The sequence below is a fragment of the Candoia aspera genome, chromosome 8 (assembly GCF_035149785.1).
Source record: "Candoia aspera isolate rCanAsp1 chromosome 8, rCanAsp1.hap2, whole genome shotgun sequence".
NCBI lineage: Eukaryota > Metazoa > Chordata > Lepidosauria > Squamata > Boidae > Candoia > Candoia aspera.
In genome coordinates, this window is record NC_086160.1 from 20,351,385 (window position 1) to 20,375,796 (window position 24,412).

Below are 24,412 nucleotides of genomic sequence, written 5' to 3' on the forward strand. Positions count from 1 at the left end.
CAACAAGCATAAATCAATAAAATTTCATCAGCTAACCCAGGAAAATGATTACTGAGTGGAAGTTATTATATGCGCTCTCCAAATGAATAGAGATAATTTCTACAGCGTTATCAGCTAACAAGCTACTAAATATGTGTGTACTTTATAGTTCTGTTATTCAAGGAAAGGTGACAAGTTATGGCAACTGTTATTATTTAAACAGAAATGAAATATGACCTCACATACCATCAGCATTTCAAGGTAGAAGCTTCCTAGCTCAGGAAATGGACACACGAAATACTAGAATTTTACTTTATAGGTATAGGTTATAATAACATAATCTTGAAAAGCTACAGTATATACTTTCCAAGCAGTTCCTGCATATTTTCTTTAAGGCCTTCTCCATACTCCTCTACCCGTATGGAGGAAAGGATATCTGGACTCCCCCAAATCTCTAGCTTCTTAACAGTGGCATAAAAATTGAACTTCTTTTCAGCATGACCTCAAAAGCTGAAATTATCAGAATGCATTAGCCAGATGTCCTAAACAGGAACAAATCTCAAATAGGGCATCAAATGGTCTAGTGCTATACAAGAAGAAGTTGAAAAATACCTGGAGGGCACTAGGCTTCCTGCCCCTGAGTACTAGATATTATCAAAGACATCTGGAAGAGTGCAACTTCCTCAAGAAGAAAGGAAACAATTTCACCATTCTGGGCTGCTTTCATATCTTTCCAAGATGAAATTTCATGCATATTAAAGAATAAGAAGGACAAAACAAAAGTAGAGGGGGTTTTTTTGCCAAAAAAAAAAAATATTTTACAAAAAGCTGAAATATGCTTATTTATTTCAGAAGGCACCAGTCCAGCCTTGAATAAGCCAAGTTGCTTGAAGGCCAAAAAGTTGAGTTGTGGGAATTCTTTTGCCTCTTCACCAGGGAAACAGAAAATATTACTTGGCTCAATAACCAGTCATCATGGCTCCTAGCTATCTGTTCCATTAAGGCCTCTGGCATATGAAGAAGGGTTAGGAGAGGATGCGCTCCTTTTTCATTTGCCATGGAAACTGAAAAAGAAAACATGACTATCACCTGCAGTTTGGAAAAGAGCCCTGCTGTTTCTTAGCTTCTCTAAACTAGAGAGCAAATGGGGAAAAAAAGAGAGGAAGAAGAATATGTATGCTGCTGGGTGACCTTTCGCTAGAGAAGCAAGGACACCTGGCTTGGCAAAGCAATTTCAGGACAACTACCTAAAAAAATAATATAAGTCAACAGAGTTTTTTGAAATCAGGAAGCCATATCCTGACTATAACTGATCCTAGTCAAAGATCTAATCTTAGCATTTTGGGCCAATTAGAAGTGCTGACTACTTTTCCAATGAGATTCCAAATAGAAAATGCTATTGTAGTCCCATTGGATGCAGTTAAAATTTGCTTCATTATAGACAGCTCATAGATCTTTAGGTGTAGGCCCAGTGAGGTAATCCAGGCAAGAAGTACAACCAGGAGTACTAGCTCTATCTTTATTGTAAAGTTACATTAACCGAATCTTGCAAGACTGAAAGTATTTCTCAGTCCTTTCCTTTTACTCTCTGGAAAACTAGGGAGGGTCCCTTCTGAAATGTTTCCCACACCATCCACCTTCTGTGGGCTGAGTCACCAACTTTTACATGCCAGTTGTTGGTTGTCCTGTCTGTGGCTCTTCCTCCTGCCTCCCAAGGTCATTCCCACATACAGTACCAATACACTAGTATACATGCAGTTGGCATCCTAGCATTACTCACAAGAAAGCCCTCCTAGTCAGTGTCAACCCTGGCCTTCCATGTTGACAGCTTAGGCCAGTAGCACAGCCAACTAGCAAACTTGAGTCTTCTGCAAGAATATAATCCCATGTAGTACCTGTTGAATCCCTATCCTCTTACTTCACTGTCCAGAAGCACCTCAGATTTATCTAAAACTTCCATTTGTTTGTTTTCATCTGTTCTGTTACTGACATAAAAAACTGATTCAGCATGTGAACAGCTTCTTTGGATTTCTATGAGAAAAGAGATTACAGAGTTGGATATCATTTTCACGCTGGTATCACAAAGCAACAGGCAACTTCACACAGCAGGGGGTTATGTTCTAGCCCCAAAACCTGACATACTGTATATCATAACACAAAATCAGATTCTTCCAGCACCACTTTCTACAAATGTCCCTTTAAAAATAACTAAGCTTTTGCGAGGGGTTCCAAGATCTCCCCCCAATGACGTCACCAGAGACGGAAAGAAACGAAGTCAAAGTCTGGATGGTTTTTCTACAGTGTTGGTGCCCTCAAGACCATGCATGGATTACTGGTGGTCTGAACCCCCAGTTACTGCTTTGTCAATGGGGGAAAGAAAGTAGAGGGGGGGGGAGATGGTGGTGGTTGTGATGGACAAGCACAACGGGCAGTGGCAGGTTCAGGAGAACTCACCAGAACAATTATCCAGAGAACAGAATGGACGGTTATTCCCGTCCAAATAAAGCCAGGAACACATTTAGGCAAGGTTCTTCAGCTTTGCATGCACAGACCTGATGGCTCACATGTAGAATTGCCCAGCCAGTACAAAAATCCCCACCCAACTTGAGAAAAATTAATTCTTCCAATAGCATTTAATATCCACGTTATAAATATTATTCTCATTATCAAAGTCATTATCCATGGGGGGTCCTGCAGATTCATTTATTATCCTAGGAATTGTCACCGAACCACAAAGTTTGAGAGCCCTTGCATAAACATTTTCTCCTCTTCCTCCTTTCTGAAAAGAATAAATCCCAAAAGGTGTTTATTTGCCTTTCAGCCAGTCAAGCAAAAAGGGACTGTTTGCAAATTGATTAGAATTCAGTAGTATAAAAATGTATTAGATATTTTGGGGGAAAAGTATTTTTAAAAGCCTGGTGTCTGAGAGGGGGAAAAAAACCACCGTATCTGCTAATGAAGAAATCTACAAACATTCATGATCACAATGCTTTAACAAAATGGTCCTCCTGAGGCAAAGTAAGCACCATTAAGTCAATACACTATTAAGTGAAGGATAAAAATCTAATGTATTTTAAACAATTTCACACTGCAACTTGTTGCCTTCAGGAAAATAAATCAAAGCTGTATATAGATGTTGATAAAATAAAAGATTTATGCTTTATGATCACTATGACTGGATAAAATGAGTAATTAGTTCAGGAGCTTAGACATTCAATTAGCCAGTATTACTGGCAATAAAAGCAGTCAATTTTTGTATCTACTCCAATAGCATCTTTAAGCATACAATTTTACTTTTATCCTTGTAATTTAGGACAAAGATCTTTTTTAAAAAAAAGTGTGCACATCATCACTAATGAGTAACGGAAGTCTCAATCTAACTCTTTCTACTGAATTACACTTTGAAAATGCTGTTCCCATCCTCAAACTCTCCAGTTCTATTCATTTTATTCTGTACAACTCAACAGGAAAACAAAAAGCTTGTTCTTACTCATGGCCATACCTGAAGTTTGCTTGTAGATTGATTAATACAGACCTGGTTTGGAAGAGACATTTACTTTTAATAGACTAAATAGTACTTTTTTCAGTACTGACATAAATTCTTTTAAATTTCTAAGACGAATGAACAACCAGAAACATGCTATATTTGTCAAAGTTTACGATGGAGATACATTTTTAAATCTTTGCATCATGCTACAACTTCAAAGAGATCGCACTCTCACAAAGCTCATTTAGTTATTCCTACCACCAGTAAATTTCAGGACACGTATGCAGCTACGCCCTACAGTTGGATCCTTTTGCCATTGTCCTTGGTACTCCAACAGAAAAGAAATAGCTCTACCATGTAAACTGGTGGGTCGTGTGGAGTCCACCAGCATTGAGTCTCTGATTATCAGAGCCCAGATGCTTAATGGGAGACATCATCAGAATGGATGACCACTGTATGCCTCACTAGTTGCTCTATACTGGAGTCTTGGAGGAGACCTCGAGGTCGTCCATGCAAGTGCTACAAACATGCTGTGAAGGAAACCCTACACCACTGTGACATCCAGCCAAGGGAACTAGAAGCTGCAGCTGCTGACAGAACCCGCTGGCGAGCCCTGTGCTATGAAGCCTCCACTGGCTTTGAAGACAGGCGCCGCCAAAAACTGACAGAAAACCGTGAACAGCATCAAAGAATAACACCCACAGTTACTACAACAATGGACTTCCAGTGCCCCCCTGTGCTAGACTGCAGAGCCACCTCTGTGTCCACAGATGAACTGCACAACAGCGTGTCTTCTTTGAACCCGAAGGACTACCAGCCATAGATTAGGGACCATTTACCATAAAGAAAACACACGTAACAGAGACTGTTCTAATTTACAAGACTAGAGTTGTAGACTAGATTGGTACGTGTATGCAAATTTTAAAATTTATTTTCTAATATATATACAATTTTAGATCTATTTTTAGGAAAGTCCCTATAGGCTTTTAGGAAGACACCTAAGACCTAGCTCTTTCCTCAGGCCTTGGGATCAGAAGTTGAGTCCCCAGTTGATGAAGATTTCAGGTCTAATCACCTACTTACTGTCTTAGTTAAGTTTTAATGAAATATCTTTTTTTAATTGATTATGGCTTTCTCTTTTTTGTACGCCACCAAGAATCACATGGTTTGAGTTGGGCAGCCATATAAATGCTTAAATAAATAAAATAAATAAGATGGACTATCACAAACAAGCACTTTGAGATCTCTGAAACAGGTGTTACACTGTTGCCCACAATAAGGTCTTTATCAGGTGACCAGAAGGTATTTCAGTTTTCATTCACAGGTGAGATTTACAAGTCAAAAATTCACCTTTCCTTTCATCAGCCTGAACTTCCCAAATATCATGTAAACCTGACCCCTCATCAAAAGTGACACACACACTCACACTTTGCCAATCTTGCTCTTCATTCTGTAACTCAGAACTGTCTCAAAGAAACAGTTTTCTCAAAAGATGGAAAGGACTTGATTTTTTAAAAAAGTTGCCACCCCTGCCTAATGCTTAATCCACTGATCCAAGTTGGACAATGTTTGTTACTCAACACTTTCATATTCTCAGTGGGTAAGGGAGTAAGAGAAGAGGGAATGACTTCCAAGATCCAACAGACACACACAATATTCTGTTTGTATAAAGTAAAACAATTAGAACCATAAGTAGCTAGCAAAGCCAACACTTCATTCTCCCAAGTATATACAGTAATTGTATTACTACCAGTTGAAAAATAATCCCTTTACAAATTTTATGCTTATGCATGATTTACATTAAAAAATCTTTTCAATATTAATGACCCCAAGCAAGAAAAAAGCCTCTTTGTCTAATCTATTGTACGTTTCTAGTAGCAGTAATCATTCAATGGCAAGAGATGATAATGTACGAATCATCTTAAATATACTAAGGTAACATTTCTCCAATCTGGCACCCTCCAGATGTCTTGGTATCTCCAAATAAGTTCAGCCATATGTCTGGAAGTGGTGGGAATTATAGTCCACATGAAGTGAGACACCAAGTTAGAGAAGGCTACATGAACAATGGTGAAAAAATACAACTGCTGCTTAAAACATTGCCCTGCATTAAACTTGTGGTACTCACTATTCTCATAATAAAATATCTGAAATGAAAAAGGGACTTCAATCACATTTCATGGGCTGAGCGTCAATCAACTTATAGAGCAAATTGCTTAAGTGTTTCACATACATGATCTCATTGACTCATTCCATTAATCCATAAAGTAGGCCAGTCTCAGCTCTGTTACAGAGATGGCTGAATTAAGTGTCAGCAGCTTGCCTTAGGCCAGATAACAAGCAGCAGAGAGGTAAGATATAAAGTGAACCCCATTTTACTCTCTTAACCATAATGTTACAACCAGCTCATGATTTAATGTTAAATATGCTAAAGCTCTTGTTAAGATGTAAAGCTCCTCTTGGCACATTTAAGCTGGATCTTATTTTGGACCATTGTAAGTACTTATGGTTCTCTTCCTTGAAGCATTTAATCTGTTTACTATAAGTGATGCTTTCTTATTTTCTTGTTCATTTTAGTTTACTGTGAACAGGCTCTGTGTGATACACCACAATGAATAAAATACAGCATATGTTACCATTGTTTCCTCATTGCCAAGAGGGAAAATAATGCCGGTTATACCCTTTAAACCAACAAAAAAGAAAAATGTGAATTTCACAGCCTTTCTCACCACCCACCTTCCCACAGTAGAGGTTTGGACCACCAGAGACATGTTTCCAGAGACAGTTATCTGGAGGCCAGATGAACTCAGGGTCATGAAACCAAGACTCTGGAGAAAAGCAGTCCACAAAGATTTGAAACGAATGAAGCAGGAGGGTCTGAATATGCTGATTCAATTCTATGACCTGTTGTGTATGACCCTGCCTTGTTGCTGCATGTATTGCAGAATGAGAAGGAGAAGGGCAGCATGGATTAACACTTACCCAGCTCTCCACGCAGGTTGAGAAGTTCTAGTGATAACTCTTTACGCTGGGAAAGCACTTCCTCTCTCTGTGGGAAGAACAAAGCACAAAGACACACAATGTTATTGAAAAAAAGAAAGACACTTTCCAGTAGTTACATTTGCAGGCTATCTGCCAAATGACAAGAGATGGGGGGAAAAAGATGTCAAGGTATGAATCATCCAGGACAACAGCTTTTTAACACTGGAAAAACACAGATGGTTCTGAGCTAAGGAAGCAGATGCGTTTAAATAAGGTTTTCACCTTTTGTTAAGTACTCTAGAGTTAGTAAGACCTTAGTTTTCAGGTTAAGGGTGGACACCCTAAGAATTAAATTAACATCTTCTAACTGTATTCAACAAATTTGTAGGACCTCTTACACATAACTTTGAGGATCAAAGTGACAAACGAAGTGCAAAGTACTTTGTAACAAAGGTAAATAGAGCCTGAAGCACTGAATGTGGAGTCTTATACAGGCTGATAAAGTCCAATTACAAAATTTAGAAGCAATACAGAGTGTCTCAAGATTTCAGTCAAAACATTAACAGGATTGTTCTTTTCTTAATGCTAATATTGGTGCACTTTAAACATCACAAAACAAGCCATCTGCTTTTCTGCCTTTTTCCAATTACTGAACAAGTTCCAGAACACAGCTCGCCCTGGAGTTCAACTAGACAAGAACCAAGCAGCCCCCCACCCCTGCCAGAATGTACAAGGGGCAGTGGGCCCTTTGCCTCCTTGATGCAATCCCTGCTTGGAGAGCACAATGTTGCAGAGATCCCAAAATCCAGGCTGCCTGCTGCGGGAAGCATTTTCACCTTGCTTGCAGCAAGCCACTGTCCAAAACTCCTTGTCATTATTCCAGAAGAACACTATAGAACAAACACCAATTACCTTTTTTGCAGCACACGGAGAATACAAGCACAGTTTGCTGCTAGAGCAGCCCATTGTACAGCTTCGGTCCCCAGCTTGTTTTCGGTCCCCAGCATACGCAGGCAGGAGTGTACAGGTGGCAAGCACTACCACAAAACAAACTGGTTGGGCCACATTTAACTCACAACCAGCTTGCACTCCATTGGCCACTGCCTCAGCTTGACTTCATCATGCTTTGCAGTTTACCGTAGTCCTTCTACTGGTCTCTCCCAATACAGAGACAAACTCACTGCAGCCTCTGCACTTGGCGCAAGCAGCCAGTGATTACTTAAAGCTACAGCTCTTTCGTTTCTGAAAAATGAGAACCAGACATTACTAAGATCGATTGCCACTTACTCAAATATCAGTGGCTACAAAGCCTGGGAGGGTGGGGGACAGAAGAGGAGGGAGGGAGGAAGAAAACATCCTCCTGACCACCTCTATGGATAATGGGTTTTATTTTTAGCTTTTCTGAATTAGTTATTCCAGGCTTTCACTCTTAATTTATTAGAAAGGCTGGTGGGGAAATGACATGATGTGAGCTGGAGAGAGAAAAAAAGAAGCCTTGCCAAAATTGGCTGTATGCTTGTCATGCAGCACTACCAAGTACACAACAGCAAGTGAAAGAGACATATCCATGCTCCCAGGAGCTTCCCATTGGGACACTGGAGGTAAAAAGAGCAACATGAAGAGACGCAGTGAGACCTTCACTCATATTTTAGCCTCCGTTCCATAGATACTCTCTGCTTCAGGTTGACTGATGATGCCCATTTTGCAAATGGTAAGTGACAGCCTTACCAGAGCCAGTGTGGTCCAGTGGTTAAGGCACCAGGCTAGAAACTGGGGGACTGTGAATTGTAGTCCTGCCTTAGGCATGAAGCCAGCAGGGTGACCTTGGGCCAGGCACTCTTTCTCAGCCCCAGGAAGGAGGCAATGGCAAATCTCTTCTGAAGAATCTTGCCAAGAAAACTGCAGGGATTTGTCCTGGCAGTTGCCAGGAGTCAACACTGGCTTGAGGGCACAAAAGAAAACAAAGAAGGTGACAGCCTCAAGTTGATCTCACGAGGCATCTAACCAGGACCCAGATCCAGCCTTGCATTTACTGGCTGGGTTAATGGGTGAACTTGGCCACCATGGATGGATGGATGGATGGATATGACTCAGCATAATATGGAAACCTAGCCATTTTCTCTTCAGTTTCAAAACCTGCCTGATAATTCTTAAGGACCAACATGATAACATAGTCTTGTGACTGTGGAATCTTTTTCCTTCTCTAAAGGACTAACATGGTGACTTGTTATTTCAGATCCAAGATTTATATTGCATCAGTATTTATTCTGCATACCTAATCAGAATTTATATTGCAAAGCCTGGGAGCTCCTGCAATCACATTTGGGCTATTAATATAAACAGAGTGGGCTCTTATTGGCTGTGAACTGTTTGAATAGGTTGTCACAGATCACACTGTGATCCATGAAAAATTATGCAATATAAACTAATTAGTCTTTGAGGTTCCATAAAACTTCCTGTTATTTGGGGAATAAGTCAGTCTTATCTTCCTCCGCTCCCCAGGAATATATAAGCAACATTAAAACAAGAATATTGATGACTTATTTACATAGATTACAATGTGCAAAGGAGGATTGTGGGCATACTCTAAACTCTACATATCCTTATTTTATTATTAACAGTCTAAATAATTTAGAAGTAGCAAATATACAAGGAAATATGGTAGTTGAATTCAAGACACAGGAACTACCTTGCAAATAGACAAGAGAGAAAGCTCCACCTTGAGAATATATTTGTTATTTTTGAGATATTTATTCAACTGCAAATTAGTTTAAACTAACAATAAGAGAAATCCACTTATCTGATAAACTGATTAGTTAGCCAGGAGCTCCTATCAACTCTAGGTAAGAGTAACAATTCTCATTGTTTTAGGAACAGAGTTCCATTTCTTAGGCTGAGAAGAATTTGTTAAAATAAAGGACCTGCTATTTAGAAGGCCAACAAGTAAGATAATAAAAATCACTGAACCAATTAGTAGAGTTTGGCCAAAGAAACCAATGTAGAATCAAACCCATCAGTAGCTATTGGATGGATCATCTGAGCAGCCCAAATCAAGAAAAGTTAAAGGGCCCCTCAAAATATTTGTTAAATAAAAATATAGGCATTGCAGAGAAGAGAGCAGTGTGAAAATGAATGCTTCACAGGTTGATATGAATAACTGGGAACTTAACAGTAAGCTCCAGGGGGTTGTTTAGCAAGGAAGTATGCCAACCCAATGGACTATGGGGAGGTGAGGTGGATTTAAAAAAGAACCCTGAGAATTGATCACCCTTCATTTTAAAAGTAAGTGTCTTATCAAGGGGAAGGAATTCTCAACAGCTTAAAGGTTCTCTTGGAGAGAATTATTCCACCTACTCCTTTCATTATTGACATCATACCAAGTACAGGAGAACCTTATGCAGCAGGAATGGAAGCATGTGATTCCGTATATCACTATCAGTTCATTATTTTACAGGGTTTATATAGGTTGCTCCAGTCACAGCTGATTCTGAGCAGCATACAATTTCCCTTCCATAATTTGATTCAAGCAAAACAAAATACCTTCAATGAACCAGAATGATAAAATCACAATATAAGATCCAACAATCAGTCACAATCCTCCTCCCCGCAACTGAAATAATTTCCATTACTAGGAGCACAAACACCTCATTCTGCTTTTCAGAGTTTGTTCCAACGGTTAAGTCTTCCTAGATTTTCCCAAAGACAACAGAGATAGGGCCATTCAAATGCCTGGGGAGATGCTCTAGGGATGTAACAACATTATCATGGCTGATAATTTATTTCAATAACTGTGCTATTTTAAAAAATCTTTTTGTATTCTTTTGCTTATCTATAACTGATTTGTTTACTGCCCAGAGAACTGTAGTCACTAGGCAATTGAGAAATATAATAAATAAAACACAACCAAACTATACTGCTTGTACGGGTTAAGAGATTCACAGCAGAGGGCAAATCATTTAAAATAAGCAAATGGGATACAGCCATACAAATAAAAGCACAACAGTCTTACTTTAGCTGTGCTTTTATAGTTTTTTATTAGGGATGGTATTAAAGTTTGTTGTATTCACACATTAGAAAAATTCAAACTGCAGTCCACCTTGAGAAATGATGGAATTATGTATAAAATATTATTTTTTAACATACATACACTACCCAGTGTCTGTGGATTGGGACTGTAAATAAATATTGCTAAATAAATACACTACATAAATAAAATTATGAGTTTGTAAATAATTAAAAATAATTCAGATTTAGCCCTAAAAGTCATTACTTGCATTTGCTTTAAGCAGTATGTCTAAAAAATTGTTTTTTAAAGGAAAACAGGAGAGGAAAAATCTGAAACAACAAAGCGGATTTCTTCATATGTCACCAAAATTACAACAAAACCAGATTTCAGTGTTTTTCTCTTGATTTTTTCTTACACATGTCTAACCTGGTCATTTAAGTCTGATTTGCTTAATTATGAGGACAAGAATAAAAAATGTAAGATCAGCAGGTTTCCAGAAAACTGGAAAATTTATTCCAATTTTAATTTGGATGTTTCAATCCAAATTAGTGTTGTGCCCTGCTCATTATAGGACAGTATCACTACTTCCTGTAACAACTAGAATAAAAAATGAGTGTCAGTTTGTCATAATAGTGCATTGAATTTTTATAAGATGCCGATTTAATGTGTGAAGGCTGTTATTAAAATTCATTTATTTCTTTAACAGATGAAACCTACCTTCCACTTTATAGTCCTTTCCTAATCTATTCCTATAGGGGGTAGTAGAGAACTGGTTCTCATTTCTAGAACAGCCAGGCTGACACTCTCTCACATAATATCAACATATTGTACTGAAAATCTTGCAGTCATTGACATCCAAAATATGAATTTCATCTGAAATCTCACAGCTGTTCCCATGCAAAGCCATGTGCATCAATTTGCAAGGAGGTGTAAAAATGCTCATTAAGTGGCTTCATTTTTAGAGACAGAAGTAACCTCGTCCTCAACCCATACAGCTATCTCCCTCTGGTGGGAGGAGATGGGTGGTGACAAATTAGATAGACAGACAAAAATACTAGAGTGTAACTATAGGTCAATGGAATGACAAAAGGTATTGTGTCTGAAAGACACTGCTGTAGGACATTTTCTGCAAAACAAACTAAAGAAGGAATTCATTCCTAGTTAAAGGGAATCATACATCAGCAATCCAAAACCACTCAAAACCGTTTCCTTCTTCCCATGCCTGGAACCAACTATCTCCCATGTTATACTTCTACCTATTTTTACTGAATCTGCTGGACCTTACTGGATAGGGATGGGCTTGACTCATCTTCTAGGGATGAGTTAAGACTCTTCACATCCTGTCAAGAAAAAAATGGCATTGGCAACAGGAAACCCTTTTTGAAGGAAACCCAGCATTATTCCTACAGCTTCACTGCTACTGGCTGTGTGTTATTATTCAACTTCAACTGTACAATAATATAGTGAAACATTCTGTCCTAACAGCCAGGAACCACACTGAGACGAGGAGTAGGTCTCTAGTGTTTATTACTGCTACATTAGACAGAAAATCCTAACAAACTGAAGAAGTGTGGGAAAAACCCAGACAGATAAACCCCAAAGTCAAGGCGGGTCTGTTCTGTGTCTCTTTGAATGGCTGCTCAACTCCTCAGTACTACACACGCATTTTCCCCCCTGGATAGGGGCCCCCTCCTGCTCACCATCAGTACTCATGACACATTCTACCACCAGATAATGCATCATAGAAATAGACAGAACAACTATTAGTTTTCTTCTTCCTCATGTGAAAACAGTATTATCACATGTAAGCAAACTACATGTGTACTTGTCCAAGATCCTTAAACAACAACTGGTCAGGTTTGGTCAGATTTCTATGTTTCTGTGTATGAAAACCACTGAATGTTATTGTTCCTTTACACGGTTGAAAAATATGAATAAAAACTGGCTTTCAGATGCAAGAATGGCCTAGTTTATAATGAGTACTCTGGTATCTCTTTTAAAATGAAAAAACAATCACTGCAGAAGACTTACCACTTCTTTCTTGTAGCTGGATATGAAATTCAAAATGGTTAATTGATCAAATCCCAAGGCATGGAAGAGTTTTGCAAGTTTGCAACCCATGAATTGTAAAACAATTATCGATGAAGTAGATATGATGAAATCTGAATAGCTCAATAAATTCATGGGCCTTTAATATTATATCTCAGAGGTCTGACATATATAATTTCAAGATTAAAGCCAGACCCATGCTCTCTGCAATTCCTTGATGAAGAAGCTGTTATATATTCCTAAAAGGATTTTTCAAGGAAGCAAGCATTTACATTTGGACAGTTTTATAGCCATGATTTAATTAAAAGAGTATGTTTAAGCAACAATGGCCCTTCCTCAATCTTTCCCCCGGAGATCAAGGTAATGAAAAAAAAAACCTGTGACATCAAAGTTACCATGACAACCGAAGTGTCACTAGTGCAGCACTATGACCTCATCACCTTTTTATGTAGAAGGTTCAACACTTGTTCCTTTGAAGACACAGTAACGTAAGAAAGCCCTTTTTAAACGAGTGTTTCCGGAATCTTTAAAAAAAATGTAACTCTTCCTGAACAGTTTTCTTCTTGATACTCAAGTAGTCAAGCAGACAGATGTACTGACTTCTGTAATAATAGTGTCCAGGGCAAAATATTGTTTAAAATATTGTTTTTATTTCAGGGATATTGTCTTCTGGGAAAAATAAATAGATTTAAAATGTACAGTATCATGATACTGGCATGTTGATTTAAATGAAAAGCTACAACTAGCTTTTAAAATTAGTAAGTTGTGACTTACTAAGAGGCAACACTCTGGTTCAAGGTTAAAGGGAACCACGTCCTACATGAACAAACCTCCATTAGATCTTAGCACTGATTGTTTTACCCACCTCACTTTCACAAATCCAATGTAAGATACCAGAAGTGGATACTAAGCAACGTTAAGTTAGAAGGAGTCTAATAACACCTTTTCCAAATAACCGGTCTTGTTAAAAGGTATAAGCTTTCTCGAGCTGCAGCTTCATCAGAGGCGTAGAATAACCGATGCAGTATTTAAACTGGCATTTACAGAAACACAGTGCTTGCTCATTCTCATTCATAAACCAAGAAATAATGGGTTTCCACCACTTCAAAAACATCTAAGTTTGCTTGTCTCTGAAAAAGACTGAGGGAAAATATTTGAATTGAGATCAAGAGTGACAAAAAGCTTTCCAGGAGACATGCTGTAGTTGTTTTAATGCTTCAGGCGCAGGTGCTTCAGTTGCACTACCATGCAACTGCGAAGTATTTCATTTACAATACAACTAACATTCTCAACAAACCATTTAATTATAGTCCTCAATGTTGTGATTAATCATTTGATACCACCCATGGAAGGATCCTCCTGTCAACCTAGCAGTTCGAAAGCATGCAAATGTGAGTAGATTAATAGGTACCGCTTCGGCGGGCAGATAACGGCGTTCAGTTTAGTCATGCTGGCCACATGACCATGAAGTGTCTACGGACAAACACCCGCTCTTCGGCTTTGAAATGGAGATGAGCACCGCCCCCTAGAGTCGGACACGACTGGACTTAATGTCAAGGGAAACCTTTACCTTTACCTTACGGAAGGATCTCCAAATTCATATTGTTTTAAACATACATGTGCTGTGAACTAGACTGCTTGCATTCACACTGAAATATTCCATGCTCTCAATAGTATATTTTCTTCAGAGACTTCAGATGTGCATATATGTTCATATACATTCTCCAGGTATAGTATACTATAACTCCCTGAAAGCATGGCAATTGCTCCTTTCCTTCTAACTCCAAGGAAGCAATTAATATCCCTGAATGTTGCCTAATCCTGTTATGGGCTGGATGAGAACAAATGATAAGGAAAATCTGATCTGATTTGACTTCTGCTTCTTGGTAAGGAAAAGGCTGGACTCTAGGATTGAGGTGAAGTTGTTCTGGAGGGGGTTCCAGTGTTCAAGGTGTACTTCCACAATTTGGGAGTGCTTCTTGATCCTCAGCTGTCATTGGATTTGCAATCAGCAGTCGTAACAAGGAGTGTGTTTGTACAGTTATGGCTGATCTGCCAACTGCAATCCTTCTTGAATGAGCTAGACATTGTGTTAGCTATCCATACCATGACTGCTACTGTAATACACTCTATGTTGCATAAACACGTCCAGAAATTGCTACTGGTGCAAAATGCAGCAGCTAGGCTGCTGGTGAGTGCAATGTACAGGGATCATATGATTCCTGTACTGAAAGTTTTGTACTAGCTGCCAGCTGCATATCAGGAACAAATCAAAGTATTGCTATTTGTTAATTTTTAAAACTTATTTAATTAATTTATATCCCACCCTTATTTTGTACAACTCAAGGCAATGTACCTTATGCAACTAAAGAGTTCTCTGTTGATCTATAGAGCCCTAAACGGCTTAGAGCCTGACTATCTGCAGAACTGCCTCTCTCACTAAGAACCCACCCAGCTACTCAGATCAGAAATCCTTCTGAAGATGCCTTCACTACCGCAGATTCAACTATCTGGCTTTCAGACACAGTCTTCAGGCTGTGGAATGCACTCCTTAAAGAGATGTGTTTGGCCTCCCCGCAGTATTTAGGAAATTGGTAAAAAAAATTGCTTCCACCACTCTTTTATTATATATTTGTTTTAGTGTTTCATTATAATCTGGATTTTGATTGCAATAATGCAGTTTTGCTTCCATGTTGTATGTTCTTCACTGTGGCATGCATTTCAATTATCAAATAGCTAGAAAGACAGGCTATAAATCCAATAACCAATAACTAAATCATTCTAGGCCAATGTATTTGGAGGGTACCAGATTGGGAATTCTAATATGCACATGGGGTTGCTCCTATCCCAACAGAAGACTGAATAACAGAAACACAGAAGAACCCAGGAAATGTCCCCTTGTCCATCTCCTGCCTCTGGAGGGTGACTGAAAGAGCACACAGAAATCAGAAGCACCTGTAGTGTTTTGGAACTCAGCATTTTCTTTGAACAATACCTTTCCTGGTAGTTTAAGTAACTACTGAAACAAGGAGCTTGAGCAAGACCTAAATTTAATCCATTCAGGAATTCCAAACCTGGCAATCATGTCCATATACAGCAAATGAAGTGGGACAGAAAGTCAACATCCAGATACCCCTGGAAATATAATTTGCATTAGTGCACTGTTCGTTTAGGCTTCTCATTTATTTTGGAGTTTTTCCCCTGCATCTAGATTTAAACAAATAAATAAAGCGTGTATGAAAATGAAACCTTACCTCAAACTGAAAGTGCTGGATCACAAGAGCTAACGCTTCCAATTTCCGATTGCTGTTTGCCAAACACTTCTTCAGCTGCTGGATAATTCCACTTTGGTTTTCGCATTTTCTTTTGTATTGCGTCAACTCATGTGTTTTTGTTTCTGCTGCATGCACGTCCTTAGAAGTTCGGGTTTGCGGACATGAGTTCTTAGGACTCTTCTGCTTACCCTGGCCAACTGTAGCAGGGAAAAAGAAGTTGAGATCATGAAGACGGTACAAATTAATAAAACAAATCAAAACCACTCACGGCTCCATGTCTGAGCATTCTTTTGATAGTTACAAGGAAAATAACTCACAAATTCAAGTCTCTAAAGACTCATTAAAAAATTCATTGCTATCCTCTGCAATTAATATTCAATCCTATCAATTACCTTGATCTACTAAAATCCTATTTTCACACATTTCTATTTTAACAAATTTAGAATGAGTATTGGAAAGCCTTTCTGGCAATGCTGCGATCTCAAATATGACAAATTGCAGATGCACTCCCTTCTCTAGACAATACTGCAGGAATATTCGGCATGCAATTTGCACAGTAAGCATTTCCATGGGTGCTTTTACGCTCTTGATGACTTTTATAATTACTGCCTTAATATTGATATCCAACAGAAGGGCTTCCAATTAAATGTAGCTATTGTCCTTTTTAGAGTATCAGAGTTTTATACTGGAAAAAAAATGTTTCCAAATAAGGCCAGACATCTTTTTATCTAGAGCTTATTTATTTAACTACATTTCTATTCCTCCTTTTCTTTTGACAGTTCAAGGCAACTTACATATAGACTTTCCCTCCCTTCCCCAAAATAAGTACCTTATGCAGTAAATGAGACTAAGAAAACATCCAGTTAAGTTTTATGGTCAAGATTTTCATCTGGGTCTCCCCAGCCCATATCCAACACTTTAAACACTGCAATGATTTCATAGTTTTATATGGAGAAATACAGTTTCTGACATCAAGGGTATCCAAAGTCCATGTAACATCATTGCATAATGATCCAAAATATGGCACAACATGGATTGTGGGAGAGATGACACCATCAAATCCCTTCCTACAATTTCAGAACTGCATTATGGGTTTTTCAGTTTTATGAACAGTTATACAGCATTCATTATTCACATCAAAGATGTAGCTTTTCTAGTAATTTAAACATTTCTGATGAAGGAGATTGCTTGAACTTTACTGTACTTGAACTTTACTCTTACTGGAGATTTACCTCCACATTATTTCCCAAGAAACATTCTTATGAGCAATAATAGATTTCATCTCATGTTTTTGGTAAGAGTCTTACACAATGTTGTGTCTAGACAGGGAAGAAGAAAGCTTTATTGTGCTGTATAATATTATTGTACAAGCTAAAGGTTGGGATTGCGTTTGCAGAATTATTCTTTGAATTTTTATACTCTTATCAACTTGACAAATGCTGCTATTAAATTGTTTGATACCAAGTTTGCTGCCCAACTATTATACAGGGTGTAGCTGAGACACAATTCCAGTTTTGTATCATATGAAAAAATTCAGTCTGGTTTGTGAAACCCCAGTGCAGCACTGAGGCTAGATTCAAGGCTCCCACAGATGGAGGCTAGGACTCAAAAGTGAATTCAGTTTATATGATTAATGGTCAACCTGGCCCTAACTGGCTTCATTCACCTAATTACAGGGAATACATTAATTCTAGATAGGGAATGCACATGTTAAGTAAAATGTCCCTAGTCTGTCTGTTTCCTGAGTTTCTGCTAAATTAGGGCTTGGATAAGAACAAGGAATTAATTAGAAAAATGGACTGGAGGTACAGAGGTACAACATGAAATGAGCCATATCGCCAGGTTTCTCCAACTGCTGAGGGAAATACAGAGACTTGCGGCTGCAGAGTATTTATATTCTTTTACTCCCATTATGCAGAGCCAGTTTGGTGTAGTGGTTAAGGCACTGGGCTAGAAACCAGGAGATTGTAAGTTCTAGTCCTGCTTTAGGCACAAAGCAGCTGGGTAACCTTGGGCCCTTGGAGCCCTAGGAAGGAGGAAATGGCAGACCACTTCTGAAACACCTTGCTGAGAAAACCACAGCGACTTGTCCAGGCAGTCTCCAAGAATTGGACACAACTGAATGGACTAAAAAAAACCCCTCCCATTATAGACATGCCTTTACCAGAGCTCATTTTAACCCCCTCCCTTCTGCCATGTTGGAGGGCAGATTCCAAAACATTCTACCAATGTCTACATATATGAGAGATGATTGAATCTATGGAGCATAATTTTGTGGGTTGTGTTTTTTAATCTGACTGGAGATGATTGCTACTTCACCTATTATTAAAGAATTTCCCTAGTCAATTTCCCTAGTCACATTGAGCAATTTTATGTAAGTTATTTTATGGCTGACAGGAACCCTGAATTCACCTATTCCATGGCAAAATGTTGCTACTTAATAACAAGGATGCTCCATGAGATGGGACAGAATGACCACTTGTAGCAATTTTGTTTGTATATGAAGACTGTGGAATGCTTTAAAATGTTTAAGGTTTGTTTGTTATACTAAATCTCTGGTCAATGACCATAATAAAGTTTAAAGTTAAAAGACAAATGCACATACTTAAAAAATTCCTGTAACAACCCAAGGAAATCAATAAATACAGAAAATAAATTCCAAAGTTGCATTTAAAGCAAGTTAACTCTCCATACTTTATTACAGGTAATCTAAAACATGTTAAACTAGAAGTGTCAAAGACAAATAGTTTGATAACAGTAAATTAATGTTAAGAAAAGGGCTGAAGAACAAATCTTGCAGTAAACCATACTGTCTAACTTAAGAAGTGTCCTATCTAAATATAAAGAGCTGTAAGATCTAATATTCTAGGCTTAATGAAGAAGCTTTATATTACAACCACAGGAAAGGGGCAACACCTGGCTGGGTTTGGAAGCTAAGCAGAGTTGTTCCTGGTTGACACTTGGATGGAAGATCTTTAAGAAATACCAGGATTGTAAGTTCAATTGGGAGAAAACTTCTTGGAAGAAGCCAACAGCAAGGCCACTTCTGTATTGTTGCTAAGGAAAGTGGCGATATAGAGGTCACTAGGAACTGAGCTTAGCTTGAAGAAAATGTTGCCTTTATTATGTAAGAAGTGTATAGACAGCAGATCTCAATGTATCTAATATAAGCATTTCCTTGGTCTTAAAGGTAATGAATCTCATCTTCATCTTCTAAATTCTAAAATAAGAAAATAGTTTTAAGGTTAAAAACATTATGGATTTACAGTATCAGCTGAGCTCTACAGAATATATAATATACTGCCTATTCTTTCTAGATGATAGTCCCCAAATTATTGCTCTCATAAAGTTCAAGCTTACACTGCGTTAGCCTAGTTAATACCCAATAAGCTCATCCCTACAAATGAATATCTGTCTTTTTTAAGAAGCTAATCTTGGGCATCTTTGACATTCCTTAAAACCTGAGCAGAGATTCTTTGTTCATACAAACCGCATGAGTGACACTTGAGCTGATTCTGAGACACATTTTGCTACTACATAAATTCATATGCACATAACACTGCATACACATAAAGATTATTATTCATGTTGATTCCGGACTATCTTATGATAAGTGAAAAGTCAAATTATGAAACATAACACATTTGGTTAAAAACTAAACCCAGATAGCTTGCAATAATTATGTTCTGAAGGGGAATAGATTTAAAGTTTCAGAAAAAAAAATTACAGGCTTTTGAAACAACAAACTTGATCTGTACTAAGTTTGGACAAGAACAATTCAGCTATCAATATGCAGTCTCTTAATTCTTAAAAAAAATAAGAAATATTAATACCTTCTTTGATCCAATTTGTCAATTTATTTTATTCATGTATTTATTACAGTAATTTGCACGCTGATGTATGCCTATTCATCAGATTCCAATTTGTTGGCTTCATATTTTAAGATTAATGAAAAAAGTATAATAGGAAATGTAACATGTTTTTATAATAAATATTTCACATAATTAACGGAAGAAAAAATATTTCTTGGATTGGTACACCTAGCCACAAATCTGAATAAAACTCCAAATGCTGCTGCCTAAATTGTGCTTTGTTTGGTGTAGGGGTTAAGGCATCAGGCTAGAAACTGAGAGACCATGAGTTCTAGTCCTGCCTTAGACACAAAGCCAGCTGGGTGTCATGACCTCGTTGCAAGGCACAAAGAGCCTCACAACGTGGATCATGATCATTAAGGAAAAGAGGAAGGAGATAATCAAACCAGGGATTAACACAAGCACCCAAAAGCACCCACACCCATGGACCCATAGGCAGCTGAAAAGAAGGACGTCAGCGGAACAAAGATAAGACGCACCTGGTGCCCCGGAGGACACAACCGTCGCTGGGAGACAAAAGAAGACACCAGGAAAACGCCCAGGCAGCCATCAAGGGTCCCATCAAGAGGGATCGGGACAAAGAAGGGTGGGGAAGCCCGGGGCAATACAGGAGGGTATAAAAGGGGCACCCCCACACCACCTACCCCGTTCCCGTTTTTCGTTCTGTCAGCTATCATTCCAATAAACCAGAAATCCTTAATACCCATTAAGTGAGTCTGTGTCTTATTGCGAAGCGAGGCTGGCCCTGACACTGGGTGACCTTGGGCCAGTCACTCCCTCTCAGCCCTAGGAAGGAGGCAATGGCAGGCCACATCTGAAAAACCTTGCCAAGTAAACTGCAGAGACTTGTCCAGTCAATTTCCAAGAATCAGACGTGATTGAATGGATTAAAAAAAAAACTTTCAATGTCATTCAAAGCTGCTTTAATCGGAAACTTAGTGGTTAGGGGATTAAAGAAACTGAGGTGTCCCCTCCTCCTCTTTATTTTGATAGTTGTATCAATTCACTTATTTTCATCAAGACAATCCCACTATGAAGTATCAAAAGGTGCAAGGAGCATGTAACTAAATGAAACACTGGAGGATATAAAGATAACAGAATGTTGGAGGCTCAATAATAGTGTCGATTGTAGCTAAAATTATTACATTCCTACTGGTTTTATCATCATCTTGTCAGCACTCCCTCCTATTCAGTAATGTGTTTCTTCATCATAGATGCCAACACTTGATTCCAAATATTTCCAAACGTTACAATCTGTTTGTGATTAGATATACAGACCATACAATGAAAGGGTGTAGTAGCTCAAATGCTACATAGAATCAGTGAGTATTCAACTATTTTACTAGAAATGCCAGTTTTGTTGACAATGTCCACAGAAATGGGTTATAAACTATTTGCTGAGTTACCAAGTGTTCTTGCTGCATTACCCTCACATACTACATTAGAAGTAAACATAGGATTGCACAGGAAGTTATTAGAATGTTCAGTCAATCTGTAATATTCTGTGATTAATAACCTCAACCTCTAAAGAATGCTAATTATCTAAGCTTAGAGAAAGAACTCAGAACCATTTAGATAGATGAAATACTCCGGTGTTCCGGTACAAAGTTCCAATTCAGTTGATACTAGAATGAAAATACAAGTGTGAATGATTGTGGAGAAGCTGGGAAAGTAATGGAAGAGTGATTAGACATAAAAAATCAAGAAATGGAAGAGGAGAACATTGGTAGGTTGTCTTATAAATAGCAACTCAGTAGGTGGCAAGATACTCAGGAAGAAATTTTTGAGATCATTCAAAGGGTTGGAAAGTCCTTGCAGATTCTGTACTTATTCCAAGACTAGCATTAAATATACCTTACTGAAGTCTGGGTAATTCTTACTTTCTTAAGCTTGCCAGCTGTATGATGCTTGACAACAAGGTACAACAAGATTATGTAGAGGTAACTAACCAAACATGCTTGTGAATTAAAAGAAATGGTTTTATTTCATGAGAATGTTTGATTAGTTACCCCTAGATCAGTGTTTCTCAACCTTGGTAATTTTAAGATACAGTAAGTGAACTTCAACTCCCAGAATTTCTGTCTAGGGAATTCTGGGAGTTAAAGTCCATATATCTTTAATTTGCCAAGTTTGAGAAACACTGCCCTCGATAGTTGTCCCAAAACTCATTATGACTAAAAGACTATAGAAAAAAAAATCCCCTAGCAATCTATAAGCTGCATTCAGCAATTCATGGAAAAGGTCTTTCCATTTGATTTCTTTTCCTGGTGACTTGAGATGTTGATGAAGGACAGACTATTGAACAGTGCTGTGGACAATACTGTATGAATTCTTCTAAAAATTAAATCACAATAAAACATGAACTGAATGTTTCAACAAGACACTCAGTATTTTTCAAATATTTTGAAGAAAAGCTTGAGCACCTGTGTCCTAAAATATGACTAGGACAAGACATTACTGAGTAATCAACAGATTCAGTATTGAAAATCAATCTAATTCTTTCATTCACACTATCCACAACAGAACTCTTATCACTCAAGCAATGTCTTCTTTATATTCATAATACAAAAGTTATTTCTACAATACAGCCTCATCTTTACCTATTTCAAATGGTTTGTTTGTTTTTTTGCATTCCTTAGTCATATTTATTCTACCAACAATTCTTGTTTCAAATAAATGTTTAAAATGTTCTTGCCGACTTTACCTCATGCACTTTACATCTTTGCACTTTACATATTGCAAAGATTTAGGGGCATAAAAATCTGCAGAAATATGTTATGTACTAGAATTGCTGAATCAAGACTGCCATCATAAAGCCATGATCAAAAGTAAATTGCTGTGATGTGAGTTTAACTGGTCAGTGATTATAAGTATGGGAAGATTTACTCAAGTTCTTCAACTTGCTAGCAGTTTATGGAAGTTGATGTTATTTCAAGTAGAGAACCAATCTATACAGAAAGAGGCATTATGAACATAGTTATACACATTTTAGGCACAGAGGATGTATGTTTAATCTATTGTTCATGTTCTCAGACACCCTTCCATCTGGCACTGTAATTACATTAAGAATTTACTATGAACTCTCTAATACCTGCAACTCAATCAGTCTTATTACACATGTTGAAGAGTTCCTGCTACATATGATAGCATTACCTACACTAGAATTATCTAACCTTGCGTCCTCCAAATGTGGCTGTTGGCCTTGCTGGCTATACTATGGGGGTTGAAATCCAACATACTTGGAAGACACAAGTTGGGATTTTGCCATTTAAAAATAAAACAAAAATGTACTTTTTCAAGTTACGCAAAAACAGCAGTTAAATTACAGGGTTGCATAAATGAAGTTTCCTCCTAAGCACCCAAGAGGAAAATTAGATTTATTTTTTTCACCTAAGTATTTAGTATTATCATAATTACAGTTGTTACCTTACCAAAAGCCAAACTCCCTTCATTTTCCTCACTCCGACTGCTAGCTCCACACCTAACAATATTTCCAACCTTCTTGCCCAAGAACTGGAATGTCTGGTCTTGATCATCTCCAGCAACACAAATCAAATTGGCAGGAATGTTCTGGCTTCTTACTATTGTTTGAAAAACTTCAATATTAGTCAGATTCTGGCTCACATCCTTCATCAACATCACCAAATCAGCTTGGGTATTTAATCGTATTTCCATTTCAATCCATGCTTTCTTAATCTCTTCAAGTACACGTTTCATTTCCAACTGACCAGATCTGATCTCTTCTTTAACTGATTGCTGTATCTCCTGTAAATCTAAAGTTGTCACCATTCGTCTTCTAGATTCTATCATGGTGTTCAATTCCTTTTGTTCAGCTTTATATAGTTCCTGGTTTGTCTGAGTTTCTCCAAAGATCACAGCTATGTCATCCATCACTATGAAAGCATACTTTATATGCCACCTTCCGAATCTTGTACACAGAATACAGTATTATTTCTTGAAGGAGAAACAGTCACTTACTGAAACATCCTTATTCAGACACATGTCTATGGAACTTTTTCAGTATAAGAATGTAAGACACTGGGTGGAAGAAGCACATCTTCTTAGTTCCTGAAGTTCAACGTAACTGCAGGCTTTGGCAAGAAAACACCACTGTAATAAATGGATGCCTGACATGGCCGCACCCAAACCAATCAAATCCTTTATGTCAGATCTGTAGGATGCCCTCAGAAATTATTGTCAGTCATTATACTACTGTCTGTCAGGAAAATCTACATGGGTGTTGTCTTACAGAGTAAGACATCCTCTTTTAGCAATACAAGAGAACTTGCCATTCCAGATAAAGAAAATCCATTCACATTTTGTAAACTATCTGTAAATGTTTCATCTGGCTCCCTAATTTTCTCCTTCATTTGAAAAGGATGTTTAACTGGGTCTTTCCATCAGCTATATGAATTCACTGTTTTTGCCTTATTACCTGTACAGGCATTTCACTTAATTTCATCTCAACTTCAGAATAATATGAAAGCAAAAATGAGCAAAGTAAAACTGTACTTTCAGTTACATCAGAATGTAATATTAAAGACACAGAACATTAACAATACGATATTGTTTTGGGATTTGCAAGCAAGATTAGATGTCATTTACCAGACCAGATTGTTTCTATATGTACTAGGTTGGAAAGGAACACATGATACATTACATGCACACTCTGAAATTGCTTCATGTTTTACATATAAATGATGTAATCTCTATGAGACTATGCACTGAGGGAAGGAAAGGGCAGGCACAAAGTTTTGGACAC

General features: G+C 37.9%; 1 protein-coding gene across 3 annotated transcripts in view; it reads right to left on the reverse strand.

Moving 5' to 3' along the window:
- The window catches only part of MTUS1 (microtubule associated scaffold protein 1), a 98,135-nt gene that overhangs the window by 13,036 nt on the left and 60,687 nt on the right, over window positions 1-24,412 (reverse strand). For 2 of the 3 annotated variants that reach the window (XM_063310467.1, XM_063310466.1), the window contains 2 exons: window positions 15,758-15,975; window positions 6,449-6,515 (listed from right to left, as the gene is read on the reverse strand). In XM_063310467.1, coding sequence (XP_063166537.1) covers window positions 6,449-6,515; window positions 15,758-15,975 — 285 coding nt within the window. Of the gene's footprint in view, window positions 1-6,448; window positions 6,516-7,360; window positions 7,635-15,757; window positions 15,976-24,412 lie in introns of those variants that run through there. The other variant, XM_063310468.1, reaches the window with a different exon arrangement.